General features: G+C 46.0%; 1 protein-coding gene across 1 annotated transcript in view; it reads left to right on the top strand.

The window, feature by feature from the left end:
• The window catches only part of XIRP2 (xin actin binding repeat containing 2), a 164,312-nt gene that overhangs the window by 95,914 nt on the left and 40,742 nt on the right, over positions 1-27,656 (top strand). The window contains exon 4 of the mRNA XM_015422179.1: positions 4,621-4,740. Within this exon, the coding sequence (XP_015277665.1) occupies positions 4,621-4,740 (120 nt within the window). The remainder of the gene's footprint in view (positions 1-4,620; positions 4,741-27,656) is intronic.

Genomic DNA, 27,656 nt, shown 5'->3' with positions numbered 1-27,656 from the left:
GAACTTCCTGACAGACTAGTTCCCCAGTGAAACAGTCTTCCTCAGGAGGTGGTGGGCTCCCCTTCTTTGGAGGTTTTTAAGCAGAGGCTAGATGGCCTTCTGACAGCAATGCTGATTCTGTGAACTTAGATAGATCATGAGAGGGAGGACAGGGAGGGATGAGCCAATTTTCAGCTCCTGTGGCCCTTTCTTATATGCCCAGGGTAATGCTGATCACCACTTTGTGGTCAGGAATGAATTTTATTCCAGGCCAGATAGGCCAGGGACCCTGGAGGTTTTTTTCCTGCTCTGGGCATAAAGCAGGGGTCACTGGGGGAGGTAGTTCTAAATTTCCTGTATTGTGCAGTGGGTTGGACTAGATGACCCTTGTGGTCCCTTCCAGCCCTATGTGTCTATGTTTTTAACTGGAGATTCCTAGTTAATGGAAGGCATTTTCCCTTGCCAGATGGCCAGCACTCCCTCCTGCGGTTCTGGAGGGGCAATACAAAAGGGCTCCCAAGGCAGATAGGTTTTGCCCTTGTAGTTCAGGGGAGACTGAAACTACAGAACATGTATTACTTCGTGCTGTCCTTTTTATCAAGAGATTCGCTCTAAGTTTATTCTCTTTGTTCTTAGCAGTCATCTTGGCCATTCAGTTTCAGTATATGAAAGAATCTTACTTATAGATGAAAACCCACAGGTGTCAGCTCTTAGTATGAAGTTTTGTGCAGCAGCTTGCAAAATCCGTCAGAAAGTTTTGCATATTGAAGAATTTTAATAATAATTGTACTTATTCGCTTATTTAATTATTGTTTACCCACTATGTCATACCTATACTTTATCGTGATTTATGCAAACTGTGACTTGTGCTGGTCTATGACCATTTTAATAAAGATTGGATTGGATTTGAGCATAAAACTGGTGAAAAATGGAGCTAAAATACATATACGAAACAGAAGGCAGCAAATTAAAACACAAGGCAGAAAGAAGGGACCACTGAGGAAACACTAAACAAAACAAAAAAGGTCTTCACTCACTGGTTGTAGTCAGTAATAGAAACGGACAAACAAATATCCCGGGGGAGGGGAGTTACATCATTTTGGTGCCGTACGTGAAATGGCTGTAAGCAGAGATTATGTGGCCCCTTGTCCCTTTTTGTTCTTAGGAATGGATTGGCGTTCCATGCATGGTTAGTCAATACTATTATTTCATGTCCCCTGATACAGCAGCCTTGCAGAAACCAATCAGGTCTGGGTGTGATCAGTGGATTCTGGAAATCTTATTCATGTCTCCTTGAATTCTGTGAGGGAAGGAAAATGCAGTGCGTAAATATATAGTAAATAAAATTAATTTTCTCTTCTATTTTTCACTTGGAATAGATTGTACTAGGGGTTTTGTGTGACAGAGAGATCTTCTATAATTAAAAAGGGGACTTAATGGAAACCTGTAATCTCTCTTAAAATGGAAGGACTATATTAAGAATTCTAGATACCTATGCATTATAAATTAACTGAATATTGAATGTGCTGTGCCATTTAAAGACTCCAGACTTAGTCCAAGCTAACACTGAAATCAGTGCTACTTTTGCTTGAACAGGATATCTGAAAGAACAGGGGATATTTGCTGATGGCCTTTATATAAGTAACATCCAGTGGATAGCTTAAAGTGTGTGACTAAAATTGCCCACCACAAATCATGGAAAATTCACTGGCTTGTGCTAGGCATGCATGAAATGGCCACTTGCTAATATAACTGGCTCTTCACATTTGCTCTGCCAAAACATAGATCTTCAAACATAACATCATGTCTTTTGCATCCTTTGGAAAGCAAGGCTGTTTTGTTAGGACATGCCTAGTTGCTCCTCAGATGTATGTACTAGCTACCCAAAATGACTTGGACATTTCAAAGAAATTACATTCCCCACCGAACTACTAGCTGCTACAGTGTTTTCAAGAAATATGTCAGATCCTGGTGTCTTCAGTTGTTTAGTGCCCTGTTGTGAAAACCTCATTGTAAGGAATGCAACAAAAAGACTCAACTCTAAGAGGAGAGCAAAGGGGAGAAAAGGACACCTTGACTTTGACGGTTTCCAAAAACAGACAATCCTGCACTGTAACTTTCATTGGTAGGTAGTGGTGATCAACAGGAAATAGCTGAATTGTGATGGAGGGTAGAGTTATCACGAATGCTGTGTTGGATTAATCGGGTTGCCAGCTCTAGGTTAGGAAATACCTGGAGACTTTAGGGGTGGGGTTTGGGGAGGGGAGGGACCTCAGCAGGTTTAATGCCACAGACTCCACCCGCCAAAGCAGCCATTTTCTCCTGGGGTTTTTGGTTGTTTGGAGATCTGTTGTAACAGTAGGAGATCTCCAGGTGATACCAGGAGATTGGCAACTTTACAATGAATTGCATTTAGAAACACTATTAAATATGGTGGGCTGGCACCCAACACCATAAGTAGGACCTGCAATCAGAAAAGAAGACATTTTTTGTGAGTTACTTCCCCAGCCTTGGACCTGTGAAGTCCCTGAGTGAACATATTCTGGTCCAAAACATATTTTTGTCTTGAAAAATCCCACAAAGAGATCTGAAAATAAATCATTTCCCTGCAGTTCTAGAAAATCAAGTGCACAATGGACATTTGTAATGTGAGCATTCATCTATTTTTCATAGTTTTAATATACAAGGATGTGTGGACTAAACGTGCAGATTTATCAAACTTGTATTACAGAGTCAGACACGTCACCCCCATCTGCCCTTTAGTTGTTATTAAACAATAGAACAGTGTGTAAGAAACAAATGGAATTAATATACTCCTAGGCAAAGAACTTACTACACTACTGAATGAAATGCATCCCACTCACTCCTGAAGAAAAACCCTCAGGTTCAGGAGCGACAAGTCAGGGATGAGTGAAACAGCCTCCCTGAAGTCTGGGCTTCCACACCAGGAGTATATAATTCAATACGGGTTTGATTCTGCCATATATGAGGGAGAATATATGTGGATCATTCACAGTGCAACAGAACCAATCCACATAGAGATCCAGGAGATTAAGGCTACTTTAAGTAGAGAAAACAAGAGGCAGGTGAGAGAGCCAGCATGGTGTAATGGTTAAGAGCGGTGGACTCTAATCTGAAAGAACCAGGTTTGAGTCCCCACTTCTCCACATGAAACCTGCTGGTGTTGACCTTGGCCAGTCACAGTTCTTTCAGAACTCTCTTAGCCCCACCCACCTTCACAAGGGGAAGAGGAAGGGAATGTGATTGTAAACTGCTTTGAGACTCCTTGTGGTAGGGAAAAGTGGGGTATAAAACCAATTCTTCTTCTTCTTCCTTCTCCTGCTCCTCCTGCCAGGTAGAGGCAGAGAAGGACTAAAACCCTGGAGATGACAGAAGGGCAGTTTTTTGAAACCATAACCAGTGTTTACCATAAAGATACCTAATGGTACACTTGCTGTTATGGTCCCTCCATTCACAAGATGTTAAGACCAATTTGACATAAACAAAAGAAGGTTTTATGAGTAATGGGGACATCCCGATTGGCAGTGGTTAGTCATAAGTCTGCTTGGGGTTTAGTCCATTTTGTTTGTTTAAAACAAATTGCTGTCAAGACTTGACAGTATAACAGGACAGACAAGGACCAATCCCCCCCCCCAAAAAATTAATTGTTCGTGATTTCTCATAATTAGAACTAAGTAGCTCCTGATGCATTGCAAATGGCCAAGGTTTGGAAAGGGAGGTTTTCTGGATCTCACTAGAATCTCCGGTTTCCAATTTGTCAACGGAGGCTTGGCTTTTAACTTGCTTTCTGACTCCATAATCAGTGCCTGATCACAGTTCTTCCCAAACACCAAGTGATGTCTACATTATTGCACTAATCCTTTAGCATTATGGAAGAGGCCTTTGAGACCTCACATGTTGGTTTTGAAACGAGATTAATTTATAGCTATATAACAACAGAATCTCTTCCTTGTCTCTGAACACCTGATGGTATAAAGTTGTTAATGGCACTGAAAAAGCCATGGATTAGGGGATTCTGAAGACTGCTTATTGTTAGTATGCCTTTAATCTTTTAAATCAATGAGGTAATAATACCACAGTGAGCTTCTGAGAATGAAATCTCGATAATGTATAGCTCATTCATATTTTAAGTATTTTGCTGATATTATTTTGTTAATGGATTTTGCTTTGTTATAAGTTTGTCATGACTTATGGAGAAATGTATGTGAATGAGGTGCTGCTGGAATAAAATTAGTGAAGTTGACCCAGAAAGTGCTTCAACCCACTTTACCCAAGTAGCACACACATTTCTGAAAATTGCCTATGAATGTTTTCCATGTTTCCCTTTTGTACACTTTTTAATAATTAAAATGTTCTTGCATTCTCTTTAAAAAAAAGGATATATATATATATTAAAAAACTAACAAAATGAAACGGTGTAATGGTAAGATCTGGCACCATCAAGTTGTAGTTAGGAAAAATACCAAGTAACTATTCATTTCCAAAGTATACAAGTTGTGCACATAAAAATAAGTGCATTTATGGTTGAAATGAAAAATTAAGGGGCACGCAAACACCCTTAGCACTCTGAATTTTTTTTACTACACTTAGTAAACAAGTTCATTTTGTTTATCTCACCAGGCTCTGGAGGAATCAGAGGCTTGCAGGATACCTGGAGGCTTAGCAAGCGTGAAGAACCAATTTGAAAAAGGAGAAACCGTCTCATCACAGAATACACAGTTCCAATACCAGCATGTACAGGTAAACGATGCGGCATTCGTCATCATAATAATTAGTGGCCTTCAGGGTAACATTAATATGAAATCAACTTCACCCTTGGCTGTCCAATCTAACTCAGAAGTGATTTTATGTTGCTTTTCAAAGACACAGAAACTTTCGTTGTTCCAGTGTCTTAAAATGCACAAACACACAATCTGAGAATGACACTGTCCGTATTTATCTGTGAGAGAAGACATGATGGCTTCTGAGAGCCATCATTGGTCCTCAAGATAAAAGGTTCCCTCTGGGCTCCCACTAACACATTTAAATAACATTTAGGAGGAGGAGGAGGCTTTATACCTTGCCCTTCACTACCCGAAGGAGTCTTGCTGTGGCTTACAAACACCTTCCCTTCCTCTCCCCACAACAGGCACCCTGTGAAGTAGGTGGGGCTGAGAGAGCTCTGAGAGAGCTGTGACTGACTCAAGGTCACCCAGCTGGCTTCATGTGGCAGAGTGGGGGATCACCCCCGGTTCTCCAGATAAGAGTCCTGCCACTCTTCACCACTACACCAAACTAGCTCTCTGGAATAGAGGAGAAGAAAGGTGGTGAACAAACAGTGAGAAAAGTATAAACTCCACTGAACTGAAATGGCTTCAGTATTCCCAGTATTGCAACCCAAAGACTTCCCTCCCTCCAAACACACACATGTTGGGAAAGAGAGGGAAGGAAGCTTAAGGGGAGCAGAACAGGGAAACGAAATCCAGATTCTCTCCCTTTGGAAAACAGTGCTCTTTTGCAGCAGGAGGCAGTCTACTCTAATTTGAGTCGAGCCAAGCATTAACACAAGCAGTTACGAATTCCTAGAGAGGCTTCTAGCTGTTACTGAAGCTCCGAGATTCCAGCCAAGGTTCAGATCATCAGGTATTATGTGGGCTGTTCCCTTGCTCTTATACGAGAACAAAATGTGGCAGGTGGAAAAACCTGACTTCTTGGACTCCCAGGACAACCTGACCCCTGGTTTTTTTACCTCCTTGTCCCCTGCTCACTTAATTGGCTGTTGCTGGCAAAGCGTACAATGTTATGATGTCAGCACATGGTTTAACTGTTACAGAGAAGTGAAAGAAAACTTCACACAGTGTTCAGGACAAATCCCATTTCTGGCTCTACCAAGTCTTCCATTCCAAAGGCAGCCAAGGCTAAAGCGTTCACTAGTCTTTAACTAAAAAGTAATATGAGAAACTTCTTGGATGGGGCGTTTTTCTAGATACACTTGCATATTGAAAATTTCTGTTTCACATGCGCTGTTGTATCCTAAGGTCAAACCACAAAATAAAACAAAATCATCCACAGCTCTCATTGCAGAACACACAACTCAGGCTTACATCTGATCTGTAGCCTAAAATACATGAAAAATGTAACCCACATCTTTGGAGTTATAATTCATTATAAACTATCTGTTGGTGTTTTGCATATATTTTACTCGAAGCAATGCTAAGCTGTTCTCATTGGGGAAGAGTTTGCTATTTCCTTTGTGTTTAAATTTAATCAGCTTCTCTAAACAGATCAAAAATGGCACAGAAGAACCCAGATGCTACACAAAGCCATATAAATGTAGCTTCCAAATGTTGGTTTAGATAAGAGGTTTATGTATTTTATTACTTCATTATCATATATCATGGAAAAAAAACTTGTCGCAGCCAAGTTAATGATTTTTTGGGAGTATGAGAGGGATGGTGGAATGAAACTCGTTGCGTTCTCTATGTGCTGTTCATTTTGAAAATAATAGTAATGGCTTGATAAACAGCCAAATCTACTCTAATGCTTGGTGCTCGTCTATGAAACAACAAAACCATATTAGTCTAAAACTCTGCAAGCACAAAAATAACCCTCCTGTGGACTCAAGGTAGTTAAATCAAGGTCACCCACCCACAAGTTCGTTGTCAATTACGATATTTAGCCATTAAAGTCCACAGCGAGACAGTTAACTGCCTTTGGGTGACAAGGTGAGCAGGTTTTATTTACATAAAAAGAGACATCTGTCTCCAAAGGCAGAGATTTTTTTCCTCTGGTGCGTGAAGAATACATGAAGAATTAGAAGTAATGCTTTCCTTAAGTCTAATGCTGGGGGAATATGTCAATGAAATCATGGGTCTGCAAATGCAGAATTATAGTAAAGTCTTTCACAGTCTGTGGAGAGGGGTTGTGTCCCCACCGAAGTGTTACAGCATATTTCAGGGAGTGCAGGATTTCAAAGGGGTGGGAAGCCAAAAGAAGACTCTTGCATACATTCATAATTATTTTTTAAAGTGTCATCATGTACTTCTAAGGATCCCCCAGAATTACAGCTGATCACCAGAGATGATGATGATGATGATGATTTATTCAATTTATTAATCGCCCTATTGCCCAATTTATTAATCGCCCAGTCTGGGCGATGATCAGTTCCCCTGGAGAAAATTGATACTTTGAAGGGTGAACTTTATGGCATTGTACCCTACTGAGGTCCCTGTCCTCCCCAGGCTCCATCCCCAAATCTCAAGGAGTTTCCCAACCTGGATCTGTCGACCTTACCCCCCCCCCATTTCCCATTAGTGTGCGGGGGGGACCTGGCAACCCAATATACTTCTTCTTCCCAGAATGACTGCCTATATTTTTTAACCATCTTGGTCTGAAGGCCTATCCCAGGCCAAGACTGGTAGTAGATCTTTTGATAACAAGCATTTTGGTATAAATTAAAAGGCAAGCAAATTTGGATTAAACGCCAGAAACACTTGGGAGAACAATGCCAAGTCTGAAGACAGAGTGCTTCCAAAAGATACATATTTAAGTATTTTGCATGAACATTTGCCTCTGATGAAATCCTTCAGATCTACAGATAGAAACTCCTGTTAGCTGGGATAGTACAATTAACCCTTCTGGCAGTACTTATTGACACGGTGTGACGTTTCATTGGAATACACATTTAACATAATTCAGCAGAAAGACCAGGCATGAGTTACAAAGTTCACTGCAACCAAGTGTCAATACAACCCTTTATCCTAGTCATTCAGAGGGTGCAGAACAAGTTTTTAATCAGACTGGGTTTATCTGAAGGTATTTTGTGCTATTTTAGCAGTTCCCCATTCTTGGAGACCTTGTGCCACCTTCAACATAATTGCCAATTGCTTCTCTTGTTACTCTTTGGAGAGTAATCCGGCACTCAGATAGGTATCTGAGGAAACTGATATAAAGAGTGGCTTCCATACAGGATTGCCAGCCCCCAGGTCCCAGCAGGGGTTCCCCTGCTTTTGGGGGCTTCAAGCTGGCTGGTGGGGGAAACCCCACCCCCAAACAATTACATGATCGTGCAATGCCCCCAATGTGATGACATCACTTCTGGGTGACATCAACACACCGGGGATGCCACACAGGAACACTCTGGTTTTGGGGCAAACTCTATGGTTTTGAAGGCAAAAACCCCGTAGAGTTTTGCCCAAAAACTAGAGCATCATGCACAACGTTGCCGACATGATGACATCACCTCCAGGTGAAGTCGTCACATTGGGAACGTCACTCACAATGTTCTGCCCACCCCCAGAATGCCCCACAAATCCCCCCACCATGATGGCGAGGGGACCTGGCAACCTAACTTCCATACCACAAATTTGCACACCGTTTTAATGGCAAAATTATATTACTTTTCTTAACATTGTTCGAGCTTGGAGCTCATGAGGTTTTTATAATCCAAACAGCAAGTAAATGGAGTGTGGAATTTAGGTCCAGGAGACCCCAGTTTGAACCCTGCTCATTTGCAATGCGTACAGGATTCATTCGTGCCATGGCACACAGCTTAGTGTTGTTGTGAAATAAAAAAGGAGTAAAAATATAAACTACTCTGAATGCCTTGGAGGAGAAGCTGAGGATGTGCTGAGGCTGAGTAGTCATGAAGGAATAGGGTTGCCAGGTAACATCATTCACACCACTGCACCACTTCCAATGACATAAGGTAGCACTAGGAATCACCAGAAACTATATGGTAAAACCTGAAGTAGTACCGGGCCCAATAGTACCCCTCCAGGACTGTTTTGGCTCAGGAAAATGATGCTGGGGGAATACTGATGCCTCTTCTCCACATGTCCTGATCTGAATTGGGCACCATGTACTACAGGTCTTCAGAAAGTCACATCTACTGCATAGGACGCAGGGTGGGAACCCTGACCTATACCTAGTTTATATACTCCATAATGTGTCAATTAGCTTACAAAGTATATGCAAGTAACCTCTGGATTGGGGCAAGTGAGTTCACTTCATGTTGGTGTGCATGAGAGTCCCAAATGATAACTTTTCAGATGCCATTACGGTGATTTTCTTTCTTGTGGAAATCACAATAGAAAAGCAAAATCATTGACAGATTATTTATATATCTAATTCCAACAGGGGGTGGGTTGTGCGGATACTTATTTCTGCCAACAGAGGGCTCACTCTCCCCCAACAACTTTTCCTACATAGTCAGTAGACTTCCTGTATCTGCAGAAAAAAAAGTAAAAAAAAAAGTAAAAAAAAAATCCCTCCAGGGATGGCTGAATCCCCCCCAATACCTTTTGAAATGGCCTCTGCAGGGATCTAACTCCAGGCATCAACGGTGAGAGAGAGATTAGAACGTTCAGGGTTGGGGGGGGGCCTCTAACTGGCTCTGTCAGTAAAAGGGTGGGGGAAGGGCCCTTTCCTGGCTTCTTTTGGCCTCTGAGGGAGGGAGGGGGGGAGCCTGGGGGCCAGGCCTGACAAAGGGCTGCCAGGGCCAGCCTGGGGAATCCCTAGAGGTTTTGAGGTGGACCGTAAGGAAGGAGGGCTGTGTTTGGGGAAGGGAGAGGCCTCAGTTGGGTATAAGGCCACAGAGTTCACCCTCCATAGCAGCCATTTTCTCCAGGGAGACAGATCTCTGCTGTCTTGAGTTCAGTTGTAATTCTGGGGGGGTCCTCCAGGCCCCACTTAGAGGTTGGCAACCCTAGGCAGCAGTTTAGGGTTGCCAGGTCCCCCCTTGCAGCTGGCAGGGGATTTTGGATAAGGTTGCCATATCCAGGCTGGGAAACTCCTGGAGATTTGCAGGTGGAGCCTGGAGAGGACAGGGACCTCAGTGGGGTACAATGTAACGGATTCCACCCTCCAAAGCATCCATTTTCTCCACGGGAAGTTATCTCTGTTGGCTGTTGGGTGGGAAGGAAATTATGTTGCCAACTCCAGGTTGGGAAATTCCTGCAGCCTGGGGAGGGTGGGATTTGAGGAGGGGAGGAACTACAAATCAGTATAGGTAGAGAAGGAGGAAGCAAAGGTGTGAGAAATAGGATAACCATCTTGCAAGTTTCTTGCAGGTCTCCACTTGTAAAATATGATTGCATTTAGAAAAATCTGATTGTATATTTAAGTGTTTTAAGACACACATTTAAACAGGCATTCATATTTTACACTTATAAAATATATGAACATGACAAATATGAAAAGAGAATGATTACATGACGCGGATGAGCCTTCTGAAATTTGAGAAATGTTTTTAAGAATATGAAATGATTGGCAGAGGTAAGACTACAGGCAACAGTAAGGGGAAGAGTAAAAAAAAGAACATGAGTAAAGGATCATGATAAGCACAAAAATAACCCTCAAAAACATGGCAAGAGATCAGAATAAAGTAGGATAAAAAGCAACCTTTCCATCTCTGGCAAGTGACAATTTATTTATTTATTTATTTATTTCCAGTTTCAGTTTATTACAGATCCATATGACCGAAGTCTTGACCAAAAGAAAATGCAAAAGGGGGGTAAAATAAGTACATAATCACAGTCACATAAAACCCAGGCTGAGCCCAGAGATTAAAAATTACCTAACTACTTTCCAATTTGTACCCCGCCTTGCCAGTAAAAACTCAGGAGCATCACCCTTGTCTGCAAAAATTATGTTTCTTGCCACATGTAGAATTACTTAACGTGCTTACTTTTTCAAAGGGCACTTTGAGGGGCTGTGGCTCAGTGGTAGAGCATCTGCTTGGCATGCAAAAGATCCCAGGTTCAGTCCTTGTCACCTCCAGTTAAAGGATCTGGTGGTAGGTGATGTGAATGTCCTCTGCCAGAGATCCTAGAAAGCTAGGAGAAGACAATACTGACTGTGATGGATGAATGATCTGATTCAGTATAGGGCAGCTTCATATGTTTGTATGAGTTTAATTCATTAATGGCTTCTAAGCAGGGACTATGTTTTACAGTGCTATCCTAAACATGCTTTCCTGGAGTAAGTCCTGTAGACCAGTACAACAGCCCCATCTACTTCCCTCCCTCAGAGGCAAGATTTTCCCTCCTTTTTTCTCTCCCTTTCAGACTGAGCAGCCCTAGTGGTCTGTTTTCTTCTTTGCTGAAGAACTCTGGCTTTCCCACCCTGTCACAGTATATTTTTCCTGCAGGTTCAACCCAGGAACCTGAGGGAAGGGTCAGGATCGCCCTTTAACTTACACCACTGAAATGGCACTTGAGACATTTTGAAATTCAAAAATATTTTTTTCAACATAGAGGGGAAAGGGCAGGTGAAATCAGGGGTTAGATATTTCTAAGGTAACTCAGTATAGATAGGTAAAGGTAAAGGTTCCCTTGCTCGAAAGCCAGTCGAATCCGACTCTAGGGTTGCGGTGCTCATCTCCGTTTCCAAGCCGAAGAGCCAGCGCTGTCCGAAGACGTTTCCGTGGTCATGTGGCCATCATGACTAAACACCAAGGCACATGGAATGCTGTTACCTTCCCACCAAAGTGGTACCTATTTATCTACTTGCAGTTTCTTGCTTTCGAACTGCTAGGTTGGCAGGAGCTGGAACTAGAGACGGGAGCTCACTCCGTCTTGTGGCACCTGGGTCTTGAATTGCTGAACTACTGGCCTTCCACAGCCTGCAGTTCAGCATCTTAACCACTTGAGCCACCACAGCTCCTAGAGTATAGATAGCTCTGAAGTAAAATCAGTGCATGCACAGACTTCTTATTTTTCAGGCTAATGAGAATTTCTTAAGCTATTCACAGTTACTTAAATCTTTATGTTGAGGGGCTTTTGTTCCACTGTTTCCCCAAACCCTCCAGTACACTTTCTTTGAGTATTCTCTGACTCTTTTGTCACTGTTTCCAGTGCTCAAACCCCTTATCTTGAAACATCAGTACTCGTATTGAGTTTTTAACTGACTCTTAAGGCTTCTGCAGGCAGTTTCTAACCACACCAGACCAGGGATCTCTCCACTCTTCATAGCTAACTCCCTGTTTGACTGGGTAGGGACATTCTCCTTTCACTAGAAGATCTATCCCCTTTCTTTGGCCTGAATGGGAGTCTTCGCCTATCTTCCCAAACTTTCTTGCCAACTTTCCCCCAATACTCTGTCTGTGTAAACGTGCTCTCAGCTCAGGTTGAAATTTGACTCAACTCAGTCAAGGCAGAAATCTGACTGACTGGCTCCTCAGCATGCAGCTCTCAAGTTTTTCTCAGCTCAGCTGATGCTAAACAATCAGATTGCTTGGAGCAGCCTGTCATTCACGGCTCTCTGTTTCTGTAAAGAATTAACCCTTCACAGTCCTTTAGCTGTCTATACAGCACTTCTAAGCTTTTCAAAAGTGTGATCCATCAGAACCCGCTTACAAATTCACTCTTAATTAGCTGCTGTAGATTTTCCGGGTTGTATGGCCATGGTCTTGGTGGTCACTCTTAATTATTCGCTAGTAATAATTCGGGGTAGGGCGGGATATAAATCCAAACATAAATAAATAAATAAATAAATAAAAATAAAATAGTATTATTGTTCCCTACAATTTAGTTCCATTTAACTAAGTGTAAGGGATGCAGAATGGCACAGTATAGCCTGATTTCATTAGATCTCAGAAGCTAAGCAGGGCCAGTACTTGGATAGGGGACCAGCAAGGAAGACTTTGCAGAGGGAGGCAATGGCAAACTACCTTTGCTTCTGACTTGCCAGCAAGGAGTAGTGGTTAAGAGTGGTGGAGTCTAATCTGATTTCCCAGCCCTCCGCATGAAGCCTGCTGGGTCATCTTGGGGCACTCACAGTTCCCTCAGAATTCTCTCAGCCCCACCTACCTCACAAGGTGACTTTTCTGGGGAGAGGAAGGCAAGGTAATTATAAGCCACATTGAGACTCCTGAGGACAGAGAAAAGTGAGGTATAAAAACCAACTGTTCTTCTTCTGCTTCTTGTTGCCTTTAAAAGCCCGCTGCTGGGGTCACCAGAAGGTGGTTGTTACTTGACAGTAGATAATACATATATAACCAAATGTGACTGACTTCCAAGCAAACATGCATAGGGTTAGGATGCTGGCTGTATCCAGACAATCCCTCTTCCTGCTTTATTAACACTTAAAAAATAAGAGAAAATATAATATCTTGTTTTCTTTTTGACTGCCTCCTATGTTTGGAGATATCAGCCAGAAAAAGACAGAGAGACTTCTAATGCTATGGTTTTTTAGCCCCATAGGTAAAATACTACTCTTAATGGGATTTATTTCTATGAAGCCAACAGCTGAGAGATGAGAGAACAGATGCCTAAAGGTCCACTTTTTCTGGGCTTTTTCAAAACCTGTAGTACGTAAGCGGAGTTCTGCTTCATGATGCCTTCGAAAATCCAATTAAGACTGCCATAAATCGTAGGATAAAACTAATTGAAAGAAAGCCCCTTTCAATCTTCGATTAGAATTTGAAAGTATCCTGAAGTTTTTACTGGGCAGCCCTCACAGCTCATACACTAAATTTTGCAGCTATATGAGGGTGTTTACAATTTGATAAGAACTACCCCCATTCTAACACCAGCATTTTAAAATTATTCTTTCTATTCATTTTTCATGTGTTCTAAAGAGATGATAGAAAGTCCATCTAAGTTTCCTATCAAAACACACCCCAGTACCCAAAACTTATATCTTGAGGACATGTTACATTCCACAGGTTAGCATAAATTATATAATGCTATATCAGGAGTCCTCAACCTTTTTCAGCCTATGGGGACCCTTGAGATTCTGACACTGGGTTGTGGGTGCAATCATAAAACGGCTGCTAGAGGAGGTGGAGCCACACACACATCAGAGAAAGCCAAGCGTGGTGAAGAAGAGGGGTAGCTTAATACACTGGGAAAGAGGAGTGAGAGACAGAATCACCCCCAACACTGTATTGGTAGGGGCCACCAAAGCAATCTGCACAGCTAATCAGATCTTCAGTGGCCAATCGGAAGCTGTGCTGGGCAAGAGCCCCACCTGGCCCCACCCATTATCTGAAAACTCTTAGCAGGCAGGGGTCGGCAGGCACCATGGTCCCATGGCCACCACATTGGCAATTCCTGTGCTATATTATCAGTGTATCAGAGTTTGGTACTGTGGACACAAGCATTTCTTTATTTCTATGGCAGAACAGCCCTGTTTACCTGCTGACATCTGTTTGGCTGTCCAAGGTATCTAGGCAGCAGTGGCCACCCAAGTCTCCCAGTGATGCCCTGCTGTCCTGGCCTCCTTGACCCTTGGAGGGGTTTGCTTTCCCTTTTTCAGCACTGCTGCCACCAACTGGCCATTTTAGGAATTACCCACCAAGAGGGCCAGTGCTTTCTACTTCCTTTCCTGCATTGCCATTCTAAGGCCCTGCCTTATGCCTCCGTCTCTTGATACCCAGGGACTGGTTACCATGGGGATGGCTTTCCATACCCAGAACTAGGCATGCACAAGCTCCATTCAGATTGGGATCCTGGTGGGAAGGAAGACAGGACTCAAGCCTTCCCCTTGTACTTTGTAACATGTGAGTAGGGCCTAAGCCACATTTGCAATGGCACCATACTCAGAGTAGCCACCAGTTTTTGGAACCAGACAGAAGGCGGTTTCTCCCAAACAGCAAATCTCTATCAAGTATTCCCCACCTTCGTGCCCTGCACTGGATAGCCCAGGCAAATCTGATCAGATCTCAAAAGCTAAGCAGGACCAACTCTGGCAAGTACTTGGAAGGGCGACCTCCAAGGAATACCATTGCCTAGGGCAATTTAGACAAACATTTTTTTTAAAGCTTTCAAATTTCAGCATAAATGAAATTAATAGGATGCAAAACCGTGCAGTGCTAAGCAGAGCTACATGTTTCCAAGTCTGTTGAAATCAGGGCTGGCTCGAGGTGTTTCTGCGCCCTAGGTGAGGCTGCCTTATGGCGCAGATGCCAACCTCCCGGTGGGGCCTGGAGACCTGGAGACCTCTGGAGCCAGCCGCCCTTTTGCTGCCGCCACCACCACCAAAGGGGGGAGGAGGGGGGAGGCACAGCTTGGCGCCCCATCCAGGGCCCGGCGCTCTAGGCAAATGCCTAGTTCGCCTAGTGGGTGAGCCAGCCCTGGTTGAAATCAATGATATCTGTAAGTTTCTTCAAGATGTTAATCCTAGCAGCAAGTAGGGTAAATTTTTCATCTGTTGAACATAGGGTTGCCAACGTTGGTTTGGGGAATTTCTAGAGCTTTGGAGGCCAGTGGCTGAGAAGGGTGGAGTTTGTGGCTAGGGAGGGAGCTCAGCATTGGTGTGGCCCAAAAGAGTGCACCCCTTTAAGCTGCCGTTTCCTCCAGAGGAACTGATTTCTGTAGTCTGGAGGGAAACTAATTCTGGAAGAACTCCAGGCCCGACATGGAGGTTGACAGCCCTAGTTGCAGAACATAAAGAATATGACAAGAGCCCTGACCTGGATAGCCCAGGCAAGCCTGATCTTGTCATATCTCGAAAGCTAAGCACAGCTGACCCTGGCAAGTACTTGGAAGGAAGAGCTCCACAGAATACCAGGGCCATGACACAGAGGTAGGCAATAGTAAGCCACCTCTCTGAAAAGTCCAAGCCCCGCTAGGGATCACCAGAAGTCCACTGTGACTTCCAGACATACGCAAATACACAGTACCAAAAATTAAGAAGACTATATTTCCCATGAATTGGTTATTAATTTATGGCCAAATATGCATTACTCTCGGGATCCATTATCAAATGCCTCTTGACGTGGCTTTAAAAAGTGGGGAGCAGCTGGCTTGGATTGGGGACACGGTGCTGGGAGGTAAGTCTTCCCCCCACACAAATACCACTTGCCCAATCAACCTTACCCTTATTGGTGTTGTGGGGGAAAATAGCTATTCTTTCTTTGCTTTTCTTCCTTTCTGTGACTAATAGCAGCCTGGGTAGGACTGCCAACTCCAGGTGGGGCCTGGAGGCCTGCTGAAATTACAACTGATTTCCAAATAGCCAGTGATCTCCAACTGATCTCCAAATGGCTGGGGGGGGGGATCCTGGGACCTCTCCAGGATGTTCGCATGCACAGCGCGATGACATCACCCGGAAGTGACATCATCAGATCAGTGCCATCGGGAGGGTGATGCTCTAGTTTTTTGGCCAAAACTTTGTGGTTTATAGCCAATTTTACCATAGAGTTTTGCCCAAAAACTAGAGTGTTGCCATGCAACGTTGGCAACATGATGACATCACTTCCAGGTAACATCATCATGTTTCCCTTTGGGCCAGTTGGGGGCGGGATTTCCCCCCACTGGCCAGCTGACTGGTGGGGGGGAAGTGCCCTGCAAAAGCGGGGGTTCTCCTACCCCTGGCAGGGGTCTGGCAACCCTATCTCCAGACAACAAAGTACAGTTCCCCTGGAGGAAATGGCTGCTTTGGAGGATGTACTGTATGGAATTACACTGTTGAGGCAGGGATTCTCCAAGTTCTCTCCAAGCTGAGGTTCCTCCCCCTAAAACTCAGGCTCCACCCCCAAAATCTCCAGTTATTTCCCAGCCCAGATCTGGCAACCCTAGTTCTCACACATAAAACTCATGTTGGACTAAATAATGTTAGTCTTTAAATTGTCACTGGATTTCTCTAGTGTAGGGAAGAGTCTACACCACATAGACTGAGAAGCTGAATGCCTCTGCCTTCTACTTCGGGCAAAACTACATTTCCCAATTGCTCCAGCAACAGACATAGAGCTGGGAGTTTTGTGGTGTACTTTCCTGCTAGTTCCAGGCCACTGACGTTGAGTCTGTCTGGCACTTGTGCAGTGGGGGGTAGGATTGCCAACTTCCACGTGGTGGCTGGAAAACTCCCGCTATTACAACTAATCTCGAGGTGACAGAGATCAGCTCACCTGCTGTGGAAGGTGGACTCTAGGGCATTTTAACCCATTGAAATCCCTTCCCTTCCCAAACACTGCCTTCCTCAGGCTCCACCCGCAAAATCTCCAGGTATTTCCCAACCTGGAGTTGGCAACTCTATGAGGGGGGGGGGGGGGTTGAGATAGCATGTCTCTTGTGCTAGATGAATTGTCTGAACCTGCTGAATGTAAGCAGACACAGTGTGAGAGGCAGACGGTCCTCAGCCACATGCAGACTCAGCTCTGGAGATGGTTAATGTCTTAAAGAAAATCAAGCTTATTTAAAAAGGACTAGAAATGGTACATTTCCCAACTTCTCTGTCATCAGTTTTTGTGGACTTCCATATTATATACCTCAAATTGGCACTAATTCCAGAGAAGCAGTTCTGTTAGTCTGTTGTGACAAAACAAATTGGAGATATAACAGTTTAAAGATGAGTATGTTTTTATTCTTACATAAGCTTTAGTGGAGCCCCAACCCATTTAGTCCCCTAAACTTCTTTTATTTATTTATTTATTTATTTATTTATTTATTTATTTTCTTCCATTTCTTCTCCTGGTGGCCTCATTTGTTCCTGACGGTCCTGGCGATGTTGGCGATGTTGTGACCATCTCCGGTAGGCTCTGCTGGCTTCCGCTGATGCGCAGTTGCTTCGGGCGCAGCTTCCGGCTCTACGTCCATTCGGCTCCAGCTGTGCTGCGTCCTTTTCACTGCTGCGTCATCCGGCTCCACCTCCGCTCGCTCTGGTCGCCGCCTCCAGGATCGCCACTGCTCCGTCATCGCCCGGCTGCCATTGCTCTCGCCTGCCGCTGCCTGCTGCTGCCGCCGCCATCCAACCGCACTCCTGGCATGGAACCAGGAGGAGGGTGCCTCCCTGCCACCTAGGGCAGGTACCCATTTGTCTACTTGTTAATTACTTTCGAGCCGCTGGGTTGGCGGGAGCTGGGACGAGGGTCGGGGGCTCAGCCCGACCGCGGTGGGGATTCGAACTGCCATTAAGGCTGTCCGCTACAGATGTTACCTGCAGGCGTCGTATTGCCTGCGCCACCGCTCCCTTTCTCCAAAGTGAGGTTCTGGTACCTGATAGGATTAGAGGAATCTTCATTTGAAGTCATAATTCTGATCACTGGGCCATAGACATTGCAGAGAGTCACCCAATGCATCAGGGGCCAATGTCTACTGTGCAGCTATTTTTGTAAATCCATTGATATTTTAAAGTTATCCTATTAGGGCCAGAATTCATTGATACGCCGCAGAATCTTTCCATAGTAAAAATGCTCTGATATTTCAGCATCAAAGGTGCACTAATGCCCTCCCCATGGACACTCAGAACATGGTTTGTGTGTCTCATTGTTAATCAATGCATGCATATATTTCTTTGAGTGGTGTTATTACTTCAGTGTCCAAGGGTGAAAATGTAAAAGGCATAGTAGCTATCTACAAATGCATCCACTCTAAATTATTGAAAGATGTGTTAAAAATATCTTTCACAGAACAATGTGGTGGTTAGTTTCAAAAGATGTTAAAAGAGTTTAGGAGTTGGACTTCAGTAAGGATTAAACTACCTGTCTTGTTTGATCCTTAAAAGCAGCCATGGAAGGCGGGGAGGGCCCGATGAACTGTGGCTGAAGTGGATCCCCACTAGGGTTTCCAGCTCTGGGTTGGGAAGTACCACAAGATTTTTTTGGGGGGGGGGTTGGGGAAGGGAGGGGTCTCAGCAGGGTATAATGCCATAGAGTTTACCCTCCAAAGCGGCCATTTCTCCAGGGGGACTGATCTCGGTTGTCTGGAAGTCAGTTGCAATAGCGGGAGATCTCCATCTAGAGGTCTTATCCCCCCCCACACACACTTGCACACAGTTATAGAGGAAAAAACATAAAGAGTAGAATTAGGTCCTTTCCACATTTGCTTGCCACTCAGGATTTTCTCAGTTTCCGAGGTGATTGAAGTTCGCAGCACAATTTAAGTTTGCAGCAAAATGGCATCTAAAACCCCCGGGGCAACAGTGGGCTGAAACCGGGCTGAGCACTGAAAGGAGGTAATGTAATGCAGAATGGGGGGGGGAGGGGTGGAACTGGAATAAAAAGAAGGTTGAATTCTATTTTAGAACAGAATTGCTTGGAGGACACCACGGTGAGCGTGGATTAAAAGGAGAGTGCAGCAAGGGCCTCAAAAGACTATGAGATGCTGGTAGTACAGTTGGTGACTATTTCTGTGTAAAACTTAAATATGGTCATCAACTATTTATGTTTTGACTAGTCACTATGTGCTTATCTATGTGTTTTAAATAGAAAACTTACAGCCTGTTCTTGGTGCTGGGGGGGGGGCAACAGCGGGAGGGCTTCTGGTTTCCTGGCCCCACTGGTGGACCTCATGATGGCACCTGGTATTTTTGGCCACTGTGTGACAAAGTTTTGGACTGGATGGGCCATTGGCCTGATCCAACATTGGCTTCTCTCCTTATATTCTTATGAATCTCATAGGTCTTTTGCAAGATAGCCAGTTCTCATCCCACCACCACACTCACACACTTGGTGGTCTTGGCAAAAACTTTTCTCTCTTAGTCACCATCTAGAATATTTGACAGCCAGTGTGATGCAGTGGTTAGATTATTGGCCTAGAAGCTGGGAGAGGTGGTGCAAATTGCCTTTCAGCCATGATGTGTGCTTCATGGCCTTTAGCCAGTTGCTTTCTCTTTCTCTCAGCCTAACCAAGTTCATAAGCCTGTTGTGAGAATTAAATGAGGGAGGTGAGAACTATGTATGTTGCCCTGAGCTTCTTGGAGACAGAATGAGATAAAAACCCAACCTTGGATTCTGCACAGGAGATGATGCAACCCTCTCCCTTTTCCTCCTATCTCTGGGCATATGAAGGTTTAACATCATCAAAATGTAGATACCTGCCTGAAAACCATTGTGGAGCTCAGCCATATATCTTCTGAGCCTTTCTTTGACTTGTCCTGTGCCATATTTCCATCTGATGAAGCTTTCTCTTTGCTTACATCTGGCATCATAAATAATACACATTGCTAGTGAAAAATAGGTGTTTGCCACATGACTTAACTTTCTTTGGCAGTAATGTACTGCACTATCCCTGGATGCAGTCACAACCGGTACTTGTCCCCTGTGCATTTGATTCACTGAGAATACACCCAAGGCTAAAAATAAGTGCATATTGAAACACATGTGGTAGCTTTATCCCTGGAGGTATATGTGACACATGCAGAGAAAGTCGCCTCCAGCCAAAATCTAATTTATGCATTACTTCCATCTTGCTCCTAAAACTGCATGAGTTGAGGCTTTGTGCCCACAGAACTTTCAACACCTCTTAAGGGAATCCATATCCCCTTTTGCAATCACAGGAGATTATTCCATTTCTTTTAATCAATGTGACAATTTCCCCTTTTGAAAGATCTCAAGCAAATATCAAAACCGAGACCGTTGTGTTGCCGTATTCTAAATCAGGCTTCAAATACCTAACGTGAACAAGGAAATCCAGACTGGTACTTTGTCCTTATTTGACTTCTTGTTTTGTATTCTTCTTATATTCTTTTGTATGAATATAAATTGTATGAATATAAATTGAAGCCATGAGACTTTATTTCCATGTTATTTTGTGTTACCTTGTATTACATATTCCCTTTGTCTCTGTCTGTCTGTCCGTCCACACACCTCATATGGCTGCAATCCTAGTAAAAACCCTAGCAAATAAAATGGCCTTACAGTGCCTCCTAAAAACTTTTAAGGATGACACCATCTTCAGTAAGCCCTCTAGAATGTGGGGGCCATATTGAAAAGGACCAGGCTCTAGCAGATGTCACGTGGACAACCTTAAGTGGGGGAACAACCAGAAAGTGGCAGCCTGAGGACCACAGTTAGCTCACAGAGACATATGGGGAGAGATAGTTCTTCAGATATGTGGTTCTGAGGCCACAAAAGTTGTGGCTTTTAAATGTTGGGATGAGAGTTGATGAACCAGATGCTACTGACAGAAAGAATGTTTGACCACTGTGCCAATCTGCTTTCCCAGCAGTAAGTCTGGGACCATGAGCACCTCCAAGCACCAGTTTGGCATCCTGCTACTGCATCCAGGACTAGTGGATCCAGTTCCTGTAAAGCATCAGCCCTTCCCAACCAGCATTACCTCATATTGTTTGGATTCAGCTCCAGCTTCTTCTGCCTTAGGCACATCACATGACATATGTTGAATGTATAAACTGCTTATAAATGTTGTCTTCCTATACACTGTGTACAAATTGAATACAAGAAACAAACCATCAGTATGAGCAAGAAAAACAGGTGGAACAAAGCTATTGACAATAACAGCATACAAAAATAAATGAAAGATCATATTAGGTCATCCCAACAGGCTTAAGGTGACCCAGTGAGCTTCATAGCAGAGGGTTTTGTAACTGGGTCTCTCCAAACCAGGTCTGACACTATAATTATTTTATTTTATATATTTATTTTAAACATTTATTAGCCACCTTTCTTCCTTGCAGAACTCAAGACGGTTCACAATATAAATAAGATACATAAAATAGAGTACATAAAAATACATAAAACCAAAATTTTGAAGCACAATTTAGAACTGCTTTATTCAAATATAGTCCTAAGTAAAACCGTCTTCAGCTGCCTTCTCATGAGGGGTCCAGGTGCACCTTCTTGGGGAGGTTGTTCCATAATCATGGGGATGCCACTGAAAAGTCCCTCTCTCATGTGCCCGCCAAAAAATTTTCTGTGATTGGGACTAGGGATGGGCACGAACTGAGAAAAGGCTGTTTGGTGGCTGGTTTGTGGCATGCCCCATTTGCAAACGATGAACTGTCACAAACGTTTAGCCATATCACAAACTGGTAAGGTTCGTGAGGTGGTAGAATGTCCCCCGGCATGCTAGAGACACCAGATTCACTGAGGATCTCCAGCGGACTCTCCTCCAGCTGCCCTCCAAGCTTGGTGAGGATTGAATTTATGAGGTCTGAGTTATGCCCCCCCCCCCAGATGGTGTCCCCAGGAAAGTGCTTTCTGGGGAAATTACCACCTGTCATTTCCCCAGAATTTATTTTCCTGGGGCACCTTCTATAGGGGGCCATAATAGACCCTGTAAATCCAATCATTTTGACAGGTGCAGGTTCAGGGGTGTATAGAATGGATCATGTGCAAGCTAGAGACACCAAACTTACAGGAACTCTCTGACTGACTCTCCTCCAGCTGCCCTCTGAGTTTGATGAGGATTGGATTTATGGGGTCTGAGTTATAGCCCCCCAAAGAAGGTGTCTCCAGGAAAGTGCTTTCTGGGGAAATGTCTGCCTGTCACATGTGGACATTTTGACAGGCATAAGTTCAAGAGGTTCAGGAGTGTATAGAATGGACCCTGTGTAAGCTAGAGACATCGAAATACAGGGGACCTCCCCTGGATGCTCCTCTACATGCCCTCTGAGTTAAGAACATAAGAGACGCCAATGTTGGATCAAGCCAAAGGCCCATCCAGTCCAACACTCTGTGTCACACAGTGGCCAGAAATACCAGTGCCATCAGGAGGTCCACCAGTGGGGCCAGGACATTAGAAGCCCTCCCACTGTTGACCCCCCCCCCAAGCACCAAGAAGACAGAGCATCACTTGCCCCAGAGCCCCTAGCTATACCTTGTGGCTAATAGCCACTGATGGACCTCTGCTCCATATGCTTATCTAATTCCCTTTTGAAGCCGTCCATGCTTGTAGCACCCACCACTTCCTGTGGCAGTGAATTCCATGTGTTAATCACTCTTTGGGTGAAGAAGTACTTCCTTTTATCCGTTCTAACCCGACCGCTCAGCAATTTCATGGAGTGCCCACGGGTTCTTGTATTGTGAGAAAGGGAGAAAAGTACCTCTTTCTTTACCTGCTCTTTCCCATGCATAATCTTATAAACCTCGATCATGTCACCCCTCAGTCGTCTTTTCTCCAAGCTAAAGAGCCCTAAGCGCTTTAACCTTTCCTCATAGGGAAAGTGTTCCAACCCTTTTATCATTCGAGTTGCCCTTTTCTGCACTTTTTCCAAAGCTATAATATCCTTTTTAAGGTGTGGTGCCCAGAACTGCACACAGTATTCCAAATGAGGTCTCACCATTGATTTATATAGGGGCATTATTATATTGGCTGATCTGTTTTCAATACCCTTCCTAATAATCCCCAGCATAGCATTGGCCTTCTTTATTGCAGTCACACACTGTCTCGACATTTTCAGTGAGTTATCTACTACAACTCCAAGATCTCTCTCTTGATCTGTCTCTGCCAGTTCAGACCCCATCAATGTGTATTTATATTTAGGATTTTTGGCTCCAATGTGCATCACCTTGCACTTGGCCACATTGAACCCCATTTGCCATGTTGACGCCCACTCGCCCAACTTTGACAGATCCCTTTGGAGTGCCTCACAATCCTCACTGGTTTTCACCACCCTGAACAACTTTGTATCATCTGCAAATTTAGCCACTTCACTGCTTACTCCCAACTCCAAATCATTAATGAACAAGTTAAAAAGCAGTGGACCAAGTACTGATCCCTGCGGTACCCCACTGCTTACCACCCTCCACTCATTCTCTTTTTTCTATTAATTAGCCAGTTTTTGATCCATAAAAGGAGTTATTGCTTTGAAGTTTCGTAAACATTTTGATTGAGCAGAGACAGTCTGTCTGAAAATGTATCTGCTCACAAATTGGCATGAATCTCCATGAACAGCTTGAAAGTTCATAGAAAGTTTGTGGCAGTTGCCCTGCCACAAACTTCATTTATGAACCACGAGCTGGCCAAAATTAATCACAAACTTTAGTTTATGAGCCGGTTTGTGCCCATCCCTAGATGGGACAGTCAGAAGGGCCTGTCCCTTGATCTTAATTCCAAGGCAGGATCACATGGGAGAAGAAAGTCCTTCAGATACCCCAGGGCTTTAAAGGTCAAAACCAACACCTTGAATTGGACTTGGGAGGGAGTGGCTCAGTAGCCAGCATAATTGCTGTAATACCAGAGTCACATGTTCCTGATAAATGATCCTGACCAGTAGCCTAGCCATAGCATTCTGCAATAGCTGCAGCTTCCAAACACTCTTCAAGGGGAACCCCTAATAATATCTAGGAGTTATATAGTTCTTCCAGGTGTTTAAAGGACTTCACAAACATTAGGTTGAATCCTGACTACATTGGCAGTTTCTGATTCCCCATTTCTCATGTTGTTCTAAGGGTCCCTCATTCTTCAGGAGTAGCAGTCCATGGAGATCACTGGGCTGTAGAGAGAGGCAGGAAAGTTTCATTCCGCTACTGGAAAATTTTGTCCGGATCCAGTCCATTGTCTTGTTAGAGTTATCAGCACTGTCTTAGCAAATACTAGGATATTTGGAGGACAGTGCCTGGGGAGGATGGTTTTTGAGGAAGATGTGATGTCACTTCTGAATGACACTCTGAAGAATTCCCCTAATCTCCATGGTAAAGATTCATACACTCCTGAGGAAGTTCCTAGAGCATTACTATGGAGGCCATTTTCCAGCCATTTTTTCTCCTGCTCCTCAGTTTCTCCAGGTCTATCTGTCTATCTATCATCTGTATGTCTGTCTGTCTATCGTCTTTCTTCATACATCTATAGCCTTGAGCAGAAAATAAACTAACAAAATAAAATAAGGCCTTGATGTTCTTCTTCTGATGTTTGATTATTGTAATGTATTCAGCCTGACATGCCCGGACTTGCCCGGGCTGGCCAGGCACAACTCTTCAATAGCTTCATGTCCAAAGACAATGGGTCCGTAGGATCCTAGCTGGCCCAATCAAAGGGCCAGCTTCTCAGCCGGGAGACCAATGGTCGCCCGGTTACTGTAAATAGCCTATCGGGAGTAGGGGGTGTGTTTAGGTGTACTTGGTGGCGGGTTTTCTGAACATATATAACCAGCCTGCGAGCTGGTCCCTTCGCCTTTGTCCTGAACTAAATAAAGGTATGCTTAGCTGAAATCACTCTCCGTCTGCATACTTTTCACTGGCGACGAAGGTGGGATCCACGACCCCATGAACAAAGACCCGGACGCCAACACGAGCACCGCACCGAGCCCCGACGCCGAGACCTCCGGGAACCGCGCCGCTTCGCTTCCCAGCTCTCCGGCAACCGCTCATCGCGCAGCTCCCGGCTCCGCTTCGCTCCCTGCTGACCCCGAGAGCAGCAGCGGCCTCCACAACGCTCCCGACGCCATCGCCGTTCCAGAGGCCACCCCACCACGTGGCTGCAACACAATGGCGACCGCGACCGCAACTGAAAGCCTGCCCGCTTTCGATCTCTCCCAGCCCTCGCTGTGGGACACCTGGCTGGACACGCTGGAGAGCCGCTTCACCATCCACAAGGTGGTGGATGACGCGATGAAGAAGGCTTACCTGCTGAGCCACTGCGGAATCCAGACCCATCGGCTCCTCAAGGACTTAATCTCGCCCAAACTAACGAAGGACGAGTCATACAGCTCCTTAGTCCAGGCCCTGACCGACCACCTGGCTCCCAAACCCACGAAGTACGTGGAGCGGTTGGACTTCTTCGCAAGAGTTCAGGCCTCCGGCGAAACCACCTCCGATTTTCTGGCGGCGCTGCGGAGCCTGGCGACCCGATGCTCCTTCCCCAGCCTCGACGATACCCTCCTGAACCAGTTCCTCGTCGGACTCCGGGAGCCGAAGCTGCAGAGGAAACTGGTGAGCCAGAACGATCTGAGCCTGGACAAGGCCATCCGGGAGGCCTCAGCATACGAACAAGCGCGACAAGACCGCCGCGCCAAGGCGGTCCACCGTACCCAAGTGAGCAGCGGCTCCGACGTCTCGGACCAAGAGGAAGTCCTACAACTCCGACAGCGGACTCAGCAGCGATCAAAACACGTATCCTCCAGGACCTCCAAGGCCCCGTCTCCAAGTCAGTGCGCCAGCTGCGGGGAGGATCACGAACGCAGGTCGTGCCGTTTCCGGAATGCGGTCTGCCGTTCCTGCAACAAGGCAGGACACATCGCCAAGGTCTGCCGGTCCAAGGGACAACGACCGAGATCGGCCACCCACCAGACCACCGCGGAACTGCCCCTGGAGCTCCACACCGTGTCGTCCCACTTTCCACAGCACCAGGTCTGTAACCTGCCCCCCGACGGCCCAAATAAAATGCATGTGACGGTCCTCATAGAGGGAGCCCCCTGCACCATGGAGATCGACACCGGGTCGACCTACTCCATAATATCCGCGGACACGCTCCGTGCACTGTGTCCTCGGGGGGGGCCACCACTACAGAAGTCACGGGGTTTCCGGTTACGGGACTTTAACAAAAACCCCGTGGCGGTGGTGGGCTGGGGCAAGTTCCGGGTCCAGTTTCAGGGTTTCAAGGGCCAACTGGACCTACTGGTTGTGGACCGGCCCCTCTCCAGCTTGTTGGGACTGGCCTGGTTCAAGGCCCTGGGGCTCTCCGTTACGGGCATCAACCAGGTTGGAGCGCAGGATTTCGGGGCGGTGTGCGCAGAATTTCCCCGCATCTTCGATGGGACCCTGGGGCGGTACACGGGCCCTGCCATTTCCCTGGACCTAGACCCCGCGATACGCCCCATCCGCATCAGGGCCCGGCTGCCCCCGATCTCCATGAGGCCGAAGGTGGAGGCCGAGCTCGATCGCCTAGTTGAGCAAGGCGTGCTAGAACCGGTGGCGTCGGCCCGGTGGGAGACCCCCATTGTCACACCACTCAAGCCGAACGGGGACGTCCGCATCTGCGCGGACTATAAATGCACCATAAACAAAGCCCTGCAGCCCCACGCGTACCCGGTGCCGGTAGTAAGCCAAGTGCTGGCAGCCCTGGCAGGGGCTCGGGTGTTCGGCAAACTGGACTTGGCCCAGGCGTACCAGCAGCTACCGGTGGACGCCGCCACGGCCGAGGCACAGACCATTGCGACCCACAAAGGGGCCTTCAAGGTGCACCGCCTCCAGTTCGGGGTCTCAGTCGCGCCGGGGATCTTTCAATCTTTTATGGATTCCCTCCTTAAAGGCATCCCCGGAGTTCAGCCGTTTCTAGACGACGTGCTGATCGCCGCGCCAGACCCCTCGTCCTTCGCAGACCGTCTGAGGGCCGTTTTACAACGCTTCGACGCGGCGGGCCTCAAGGTGAAACGGGAGAAGTGCCTACTGGGGGTGCCGCGGGTGGAGTTTCTGGGCTTCGCGGTGGACGCCGCCGGCCTGCACCCCTCCCAGGACAAGGTAGAAGCCATCACACACGCCCCGGCCCCGAAGTCCAAAACGGAGCTACAGGCGTTCCTAGGCCTGGTGAACTTCTACCACTCCTTTTTGCCCCTGAAGGCGGCCGTCGCGGAGCCGCTCCACCGCCTCCTCGACAAGTCGGCGCAATGGGCCTGGGGGCCACCACACGACGCAGCTTTCCAAACAATAAAGGACCTCCTGGTCTCTAATGCGGTCCTCGCCCATTTTGACGAGGCCCTTCCCGTGGTACTGGCGTGCGACGCTTCCCCCTATGGGGTCGGGGCGGTCCTGGGGCACAGACTACCGGATGGTCGCGAGGTCCCGGTGGCCTACTACTCGCGGACACTGTCGTCGGCCGAGCGCAACTACGCGCAGATCGACAAGGAGGCGTTGGCAATCGTGGCAGGGGTGAAAAAATTTCACCACTACTTGTACGGCCCCTGCTGGGCCTCCTCGCACCCGACCGGCAGACACCGCAGATAACCTCGCCCAGGGTGCTACGCTGGTCCATCTTCCTGGCGGGGTATGCGTACGACCTCGTCCATCGGCCCGGAAAGGCGATGGGCCACGCCGACGCACTGAGCCGCCTGCCCCT

The sequence above is a fragment of the Gekko japonicus genome, unplaced genomic scaffold (genome assembly GCF_001447785.1).
Source record: "Gekko japonicus isolate JY-2015 unplaced genomic scaffold, Gekko_japonicus_V1.1 scaffold375, whole genome shotgun sequence".
Taxonomy (NCBI): Eukaryota; Metazoa; Chordata; class Lepidosauria; order Squamata; family Gekkonidae; genus Gekko; species Gekko japonicus.
Note: the sequence above shows the minus strand (reverse complement) of the source record. Positions and strands in the feature narration are given on the sequence as shown.